The sequence below is a fragment of the Aethalodelphis obliquidens genome, unplaced genomic scaffold (assembly GCF_003676395.1).
Source record: "Aethalodelphis obliquidens isolate GAN/ISIS:26980383/991018 unplaced genomic scaffold, ASM367639v1 scaffold8, whole genome shotgun sequence".
NCBI classification, from domain to species: Eukaryota; Metazoa; Chordata; class Mammalia; order Artiodactyla; family Delphinidae; genus Aethalodelphis; species Aethalodelphis obliquidens.
This window is the reverse complement of record NW_020837952.1, coordinates 64,616,090-64,625,046: the sequence shown is the minus strand read 5'-3', so window position 1 is coordinate 64,625,046 and position 8,957 is coordinate 64,616,090. Positions and strand designations below refer to the sequence as shown.

At 58.3% G+C, this 8,957-nt stretch overlaps 1 protein-coding gene across 1 annotated transcript; it reads right to left on the bottom strand.

Annotated features, from left to right (window-relative positions):
- Positions 1–80: 80 nt before the first annotated feature.
- On the bottom strand, positions 81–7,374 carry KLHDC7B (kelch domain containing 7B). Its single transcript, XM_027108161.1, has one exon. It carries the CDS (start codon positions 4,718–4,720, stop codon positions 1,151–1,153), a length of 3,570 nt encoding a protein of 1,189 aa, XP_026963962.1. The 5' UTR covers positions 4,721–7,374; the 3' UTR covers positions 81–1,150.
- Between the last annotated feature and the right edge of the window lie 1,583 nt (positions 7,375–8,957).

Sequence of the window (8,957 nt, the reverse complement as noted above, 5' to 3'; positions counted from 1 at the left end):
TAGAACAGAAACTAAAAGGGAGCCAGACGGGGACAAACCAGGTCAGAGGGTGGGACAGGCAGCAGTATTCAGTCAGATTTATTTACCTTCCTACAGTGAGTTCCAAAGCGAATAAGGGGGAACATTAGTTATTCAGTTGTGTATTTGGGGCACCAGGCTGGGCATTCTCGAGTGTGTCCTGATGTTCTCACAGCCCCGTTTCAGACAAGAAAAGCAATGTTAGATGTCTCTTCCAATCCACACAGCTAATAAGGGGCAGAACGAGGGCGAAACCCAGGCCTCACCTAGGAAGGGGGCTGGCGGGAAGTGGCGCGGGCTTCTGGAGGGGCTGAGCCGGCAGGAGAGACCCCACCAGGCTGCAGAGGGGTATGAGCTGAGTGGTCCTGCACGGCCTGGGCTGGGGTCTGGGCAGGGGCTAGAGCCAGCAGGGCGCTTTCACAGACAAGGGTTCTAGGCCTTTGAGGTCAGTCAGACAAAAGAGGGCTTCAGAGCTGTTCCAGGGGAGAGCCAGCCAGGCTCCCAGAGGCCTCAGGACAGGTAGAAAGTCCCAGAGGCAAGGATGTTTTCCTGGGGACTTGTTTGCTCCCTGGTCCCCCTTCCCACCCCCTTGAGGGCTCCTTGCCTGGCCTGGAGCCCCAGGGACAGACCCTAGGAAGCAGAATGTGTTCCCAGCCATCTCCTTCCTCGGCTCAGGGGTTGCCAGGCTCCTCAGTGGGCCAAGTCCTGGTGCCCAGGGACACGTCAGGCTCTCGGAGCCCAGGGAGTCCCACAGGCAGGTAATTCCCAGGCAGTGGGGTGGTGCTGTGAGAGAGGATCTCTGTCTGGAGGAGGGTGGGTGAGCCAGCAGAGGCGCTGGGTAACCAGAGAGGGAATTAAGTCCTAGAGGAAGGAAGCAGCTTGGGTGTGGTGGGAGGTAGGATACCAGGCTAGGGACACCCAGCGACCAGCTCCCAGGTGCGGGGAGCCTGGGCTCTGAGGGGACAGGCTTAGGGGAGGGGAGCGGGTGGAAGGCGGAGTCAGGAGCTTTATTAGAACAGAAAAGGGAAGTTGTCCCGGGAACAAGGGGCCCCTGTGCCCCTCCTGCCCTCAGACTCCGCCCCAGGGTCTCCCCGGAGAGCAGTGCTGAAGTCCCTGGCGTTCCAGCAGCCACTCAGAGGGCAGTCTGCAGCGGGTCCACGGGGGGCAGCGTCAGGATGAATGGGCAGAGGACCCCTTTGGCCCCCGGGGGAAAAGGCTTTAGCTCCTTGGCCTGGAACTGGGCGGTTCCCTCGGAGACCTTGAAGGTGGCTGTGACCTGGTGGTTGAGGCAGTAAATGGTGTTGCCCAGCACGGCGCAGCGGAGCGGGGCGGGGTCGGGCAGGGGCAGGGAGGCGGCCCGGCTCCAGGAGCTTGTCACGGTGTTGTAGCGCATCACCGCGGCGCCCACGCCCCGCAGCAGGTCGAAGCGGTACAGGAAGCCCCCCAGAGCCACAATGTCGCTGGACCGCCGGTGGCTGGCACTGTAGGGGCACTCGTCCCACGCGTCCTTCGCGGGGCTGTACCTGAGCAGGCGGTAGAAGAGGTGGCCGCCGGTAACATAAATGTCCCCCCGGCAGGCCACAGCTTCGTGAGCCACGGGGAAGCTGCCTGCAGGGAGGGGCGCACAGGAGGTCCAGGCGTCTGTGCGCGGGTCGTAGCGCTCCATGCTGTACAGACACTCGCCCCCAATGGCGTAGAGCAGCCCGTCCAGCGCCACCAGTTTGAGCTGGGCACGCGCCTGCCGCATGGGCCGCACCTGGCTCCAGATGTCGGTCAGAGGGTTGTAGCAGAAGACCTCGTTGGAGCAGACGGCCTCGGCACCGGATCCACGGATGCCCCCCGCCAGGAACAGATAGTTGTGCAGGGTGCAGAGACCGCAGCCCCGGAGCGGGGCCTCCTGGGGCACCTGGGTCAGGGGCCGCCACGCGTTCTCCCGGGGGTGGAACACGTACAGGAACGTGCGGGGAGGCGGGGGCACGGGCCGCACCCCGTGAGTTTCTTCCACCCCACGAGGGTCCCTTGTGAGCCCCGAGCGGCTCACCCGGTAGAGGCTGGGCAGCACGAGGACCCCCAGCACCGCCTGGCCCCGGCTGGTCCGAAGGCTCAGGATACGCTCCCGGTCAGCGCCACTCAGCTGCCGGTAGAGGCTCGGGTCTCCCAGCACGTGTAGCAGATTGTCACTCATCCAGGCATAGGTCTTCTGGGCCAGGCGGGGGTCCCCGTGCTGCTGGGCAAAGGCCAGTGCCTCCAGGCAGCTGCCCAGGTCCAGCCATCGCTGCAGAGCCCCTGCCGCCGAGGATCTGGGCTTCTGGGGACCCTCCACCACCCCCCAGCCCCCCCGCCTCTGCAGAAACACCATGAGTTTTCGGGCCTCCTTCTGCTTCTCAGTGAGGACCTGCCCGCTGCCTGCAGGGCTGGGCCCCTCCCCAGGCTCCTGTCCTCGGCGCTGCCCTGGGGCCGCTGGGCTGGCCTCACGCTCAGAGCTCTGGGATATTTCGCACAAGCTGCGTTTCCGTGGCCGGGGGACAGGCTGTGAGTCCTGCCTTGTAACTGGGGAGGGTGCAGAGCCAGGCTGGGTCTGCTCCGGTGGCCGTGAGGGGGCCCTGGGTTTTGCAGCTCCAGATGGCAGCGAGTCTGGATGTTTCTCCTCAATTCTCTCCCCTCTTGGGCCTGAGGGAGGGCCTGCGGTGGGAGCCTCCTTGGTCTCGGTGCTGCTCTGCTGTGGCCGAGCTCCAGCCTCAGCCAGGCCCCCTGTGCCTGCCCCTGTGACCAGTCCAGCCGAGCCATGCCTGTCCTCACGGCTGGGGACGGCCTCTTCAGGGGAAGAGCCAGACTCTCTGTTCTCAGAGGGTGTGGAAGTGCTGGGATCTCTGGGGCTCTCCAGAGCTGCCCTTGGGACTGTCCCTTGGGGCCTCTCTGGCCTGGGGAAGGGGTGACTCCTAAGAACCATCGAAATAAGGTTTCCCCAGCTAGTTGAGAACTGCCCCTCCTGACTGCCCTTGCAGAGAACCACACTGGGCTTCTGAGGTGCAAGCCTTGACCCACTAGCAGGCCCAGGGGCTGCAGCTGTGACAGGGGATGGGCCTGGGGCAGGGGATGGGCCTGGGGCAGGGGCTGCAGCTGTGACAGGGGATGGGCCTGGGGCAGGGGATGGGCCTGCTTTGAGATTTTCATCCTCAGCAGGACCCTGGCCAACTCGGGGGGGCAAAGAGACTGACAGAGAGGAGTTCAGAGGAGTTGGGGCTACAGGTAAGAGACCTGGATGGGGATGTGCTGTGGGTGGGAGGGGTTTAGGGGTGTGTGAAGAGGACGTGAGGGAGGGGCTTGGGGAGGGCACGCAGCTGCGAACCTCTGCAGCTCGCTTCCCTCTGTCAGAGCCGCCAGCCACCTGGCCTTGCAGGGATCCTCTCCCTTCTGTAACACTGTGGCCCCCTTGCTCCTTTGTCCCTTCAGGCCCTGAACTGAAGAAAGGGTGGTCTCCAGAGCCGTTAGCCCCAGCCTCACCCGCAGTGCTGGCCTCTGTGGTCCCCTCCCCTTGGGACAAGAGTCGGTGTCCCCCCTGTGGCCCCTCTTGTGATAGGCCCATGGAGCCTGGGGCCTCGCTGAAGCTCCCGGTGACAAGGACCTCCCTCCTCACCCGGGGCCAACCTTCCACGGAGGCTGGGGACCTCTGAGACTCCCTGGGGGCCAGGGTCCCAGCCTCCCTGCTCTCAGTAGCTTTGGCTCCTGAGTCCAGAGCTAGGACTGGGGCTTGTTGGGGGCTGCTCTTCCCAGGCCCCCTCTCTGAGACATCCATCGGGGGACTAGTCTTCAGGGTGTACGATGGGGGCAGCTCCTGGGGCAAAGGGAGCCCCTGGGAGCCCGCGGGGAGGCTGCTGGCTGCACCCACAGAATCCCACACACTCACCACAGTGCCCAGGGACAGGGGGTCCAGCCTTGGGGAGCGGCAGGTTCTCTCTCCTGAGCTGCGGTCCACCTGCCACCGGCGGCTGCCTGGGCCCCTCCCCAGTGAGCCAGGTGACGCCACACCTTGCTGCCAGGGGCTGGTGTCCCGTTCCACCATGTGGACGAGGGCCTGGTGAGCTGGTGCCTTGGCTTGGACGCCTCCTGCTTCTACCTGCACCTCCACTTCTCCGCCAGGACTCCGGGGGGTGAAGTGTATCAGGAGGGGGGCAGACGTCCCCTCTGCTTTGCTCTGACCCAGGAGGGCAGCACCTGGCCTGCGAGGCTCCCTTCCTTTTCCTCGGGGGGCTTCTGGAGTGGCATCACCACGCTGCTGTCCCAAGGCCCCTCCGCTGGCCACCTCACCAGGTGTCTTGAGTGGAGGTGTAGCTGTAGCAGCCAGACCTTCACCTCGCGGGGGCTCCTGATCCTGGGCCCCTGCTGCAGCTGGACTCCCCTGGCCACGTCCTGGAGGGTGTGGCTTCTCCTGCCCTGGGCTGTGTCCCTCGGCACCACCACTGACCTTGGATTTCGGGGGCAGGGCTGGCCCAGGTCCTCCCACCTGTGAAGGTCGAGGGGCTGTGGATGCTGGACCTGCCGCCTCCTGGTCCTGCCCAGAGCCAAACCAGTGCAAAGCTAGTGCCGTGGCGGCCACCACAGCCAGCGCCAGCAGGGTCAGCACGACGCCATCCCAGTCTTCGTCCCCATCCCCGTCCCAGCCCCAGCCGGGGCTGTCAGCCTCCAAGACGCCCTGGGTCATGGTCTGGGCGGAGACCCAGCGTGAGGAGCTGGGCAGCAGGCTGGGAGCTATGTGCTGTGCACACCAGGTCCTGCTTCAGGCCTGGGTGCCACCTGGTGTCGCGCAGATGGCATCCGTGACGTGCCCCGCCCAGAGGGCTGCCCAGTTAAGGTGGCCCTGTGCTGGGGCCAGTGCGCCACCCAACCTGGGAGGTGTGGGTCTCTGTGTCTGCACCTGGGCTTGGGTGTTGTTAGGAGGGCCTAGCTGGAGGTATCAGGAGACAGCATAACCCACGGCAGCTCCAGGAGCTCAGGGGCCTCCCCAGGCCCCTGCCCAGCTCCTGCCCCTTCCCTTTTTCCATAGCTTCCAATGGCAAATGGCAGCGTTCCTCAGCGCTATTCTGGCATCCCAGCCGACCCACTTCTGCCTAAGAGACCCTCACACCCCCAAACTCATCCCACACCCCCGCGTCCCTCCTCTGAGCTCGGGGCCAGCCTCAGGGGGCTCTGGCGGGGAAGAGTTACCCACAGGAAGATGTTATCTGTAGCTGCCGCAACACGATGAGGCCCTGATGAAATTACCAGAAACCGGAGAAGACTATTCCACTCTTGGCCAGGGTGGGGGGGGTCTCCCTGAGGAGGGGGACCATGGGGGCGGGGGTCCTGACCCTGAACACTGCCCAGCACACAGATGGGCTGCCGGGAAGGTGCACAGGTGTGAAGCAGAGGCTGGCGCTTCTCCCTCCCAGATACACAGGTGCTTGCGGGGGGCCAAGGCCGACTCTCCCTTCCCCTCCTCCAGCAGCCTCTGGACTCTCCGTACCCTGAGTTCAGCAGAGATGGGATGGTTGTCAAAAGGAATTTTTAAGCGATCACTAATAAAGAGTGAACAAAGTAAAGAAAATCCAAAAGTTGTGTTTTCCTCTTTATTGGCCTGGTTTATCACAACCTTCTAGAGCCCTTGGGCCTCCCTCTGCGCCATCTTGACTGCCAAACGCCACTCTCACGCAGTGGAGAACCCTGAGCCCCCGCCAGCTCCATCTCCCATCACCACTCAGCCCTGGGAGACTTCACAAACCCTCCTCTGGCCCAGGGGCTCTATCAGTCTGACTTCTGGTGCCTCATCTCAGGCCTCAGCCTTCCCTCGTCCACCCCCTCCCTCCTCGCCAGGACTCAGGCCCCTCACAGGCCGGCGTGTAGGTGCCCTGCAGCACTTGGCTTCTCAGGGGACAAGCCTTGTCTCCTCCATCTTAAGCCGAGGAGTAAGTGTCAGGACAGGTGCCATGTGGGACCCAGACATGAAAAAGAGCCTGGAGCTCCTGGGACAAAGGCAGGCCCCCACGACATGTACTTGTTCCTTCTTCAGGGACAGAGGACTCTCCCTGGCTCAGGCAGCGAGATGGCCAAGGCATGTCCCTGGCACCCAGCCTGGGTTCTGCTGAGCCTCAGGTATCTCACCCACCTGTCCCCTCCCAGCCTCCCCGCTCCCCGAGCGTATTAAGTGACAGTAAGAGGAAGGATGGAAGGGGGCCCTGCCTTAAGGTGGACCTCAAGCTGGTGGCAGGCTTTCTGGATGCCGCCCTTATTCTCTGTCCTGGTCCCAGGCTCTGCCTCTTGGTTAAGTTTGGGGTCCAACAACCTTGAGAGGATGGAGATGACACCATCATCTGCACCTCTGTATCGGCCATGTGGTGTCCACCACGCATCTCCACCCAGTACCTGAAGACCCCTGTCGTCGGTCTGAGCACCAGGCTGCGGCCAGAGAACACGTGTCCACTAGGGGTACCTTAGGACACCAACTTCACAAGGTGCTGAGGACCGTGACAGGTCCTAGAGACACACAGGTGACCAAGGAAGGGTCTAGTCCCCTCCTCTGTGGAAAGGAAACACCTGACTTTGTCAAAACCCTTGACTTTGTCAAGGGCAAACCCTGCCCTTCGTGGAGCAGCTCCCTACTGGGAAGGTGACTGGAGACATGTTACCGCCCAAAATAGTGGGAGTTTTGCCCTCTTTCCACAGAGAGTAAAAATGTGGCACTGCTGAAAATGTGACAGAACTTCAGAAGCACACAGGATCACCCACAGAAATTGTGAAACATGAGTAATGGTTCTGGTTGTGCTCTGATGGCATAAATATCACAGATTCCCATTGAGGTAAAAATAAAGATCAAAATATGGGTCCCAGGAAAGTCTGACCTGTAGCAGCCTCCTCAGAGCTCCATTTCCAGTTGCCTGCTGAGGCAGGACCCCTGTCCCAGTCCCTCCAAGGAATAGAGGGATTTGGGCCTATGGACCCAGAGATCCTGTTTCCTCAGAGACAACACAAGCAAAACAGGAATGGAGGCAGTCACCTGCTTGCCAGCAACCATGACCAATGCAGCTGGGAGCCCGGGAGGTGGGGAAATCCACCCACATGAGCTGATCCACTGCAGCACCCACAGGAAGACCCTCACTAACTGGTCACCAAGCCCCAGCTACACTAGCTCCCATGGTGCCTTTCTGAAGCATTTGGTGGAGGAAAAGCCTAGTGTGATGAAGACATGATTCCACATGGAGAGCTAAATACAAATGGACAGCTAATACAAATAAGATGGCGCAGTGGTTGGGAGTCCGCCTGCCGATGCAGGGGACGCGGGTTCGTGCCCCGGTCCTGGAGGATCCCACGTGCCGCGGAGCGGCTGGGCCCGTGAGCCATGGCCGCTGGGCCTGCACTTCTGGAGCCTGTGCTCTGCAACGGGAGAGGCCACAGCAGTGAGAGGCCCGCGTACCGCAAAAAAAAAAAAAAAAAAAAGGTGGTAGAGAGCTGCAAACTCCACTAAATGTAGGGTTTTTCTATTATTGGAATTTTTTAAAGGCAAGAAAGATTGCATAATCAGAAATGATATAAAACAAAGAATATAATATTATATAATCATGTTTATGTTAAAAGTATATATGTACTTTTATATATGTATAAATAAATCTAGAATACTGTTTAAGCCTTAGAAAATATAAATCTCAGGTTTAATAGTTATATAGGTATACCCAACAGGGGATACCTTTTAAGGAATCCATCAGAGGTGGGGAAAGGTTTATGCAGAAAAAAGTTATTTAAAAAAGACAAACAGGGCTTCCCTGGTGGCACAGTGGTTGAGAATCCGCCTGCCAATGCAGGGGACACGGGTTCGATCCCTGGTCCGGGAAGATCCCACATGCCGCAGAGCAACTAAGCCCGTGAGCCACAACTACTGAGCCTGTGCTCTAGAGCCCGCGAGTCACAACTGCTGAGCATGCGTGCCGCAACTACTGAAGCCCATGCGCCTACAGCCTGTGCTCTGCAACAAGAGAAGCCACTGCAATGAGAAGTCCACGCACTGCAACGAAGAGTAGCCCCCGCTCACCGCAGCTAGAGAAAGCCCGGGCTTAGCAACGGAGACCCAACGCAGCCAAAAATAAATAAATAAATAATTAAAAAAAAAAAAGACAAACAATACAATGTGATTTAAAGTGGAAAAAATTAAAACACATAAGCATTCAACAATATGGGAATGATGAAGAGAACATGTGTTTCCACACAAATTTAAAATTTTTTTGTTCTAGTTCTGCAAAAAAAAAATTCCATTGGTAATTTGATAGGGATTGCATTGAATCTGTAGATTGCCTCGGGTAGTGTGGTCATTTTAACAATATTAATTCTTCCAATCCAAGAACACAGTATATCTTTCTGTCTGTTTCTGTCAACTTCAGTTTCTTTCATCAGTGTCTTATAGTTTTCAGAGTACAGTCTTTTGCCTCCTTAGGGAGGTTTATTCCTAGGTATTTTATTCTCTTTGATGCAATGGTAAATGGGACTGTTTCCTTAATTTCTCTTTCTGATAGTTCATTGTTAGTATAGAGAAGTGCAACAGACATTGGTCAGGATGGCCATCATCAAAAAGTCTACAAGTAATAAATGCTGGAGAGGGTGTGGAGAAAAGGGAACCCTCTTGCACTGTTGGTGGGAATGTAAATTGGTGCAGCCACTGTGGAAAACAGTACGGAAGTTCCTTAAAAAACTAAAAATAGAACTACCATATGATCCTGCAATCCCACTACTGGGCATATATCTGGAGAAAACTCTATTTCAAAAAGACACATGCACCCTAGTGTTCATAGCAGCAGTATTTACAATAGCCAAGACATGGAAGCTACCTAAATGTCCATCGACAGAGGAATGGGTAAAGAAGATGTCGTATATTTATACAATGGAATATTACCCAGCCATAAAAATGAATGAAATAA

What these genes read in the sequence shown, in the direction of transcription:
- KLHDC7B (XM_027108161.1), bottom strand. Translation starts at nt 4,720, where the DNA reads ATGACCCAGGGCGTCTTGGAGGCTGACAGCCCCGGCTGGGGCTGGGAC.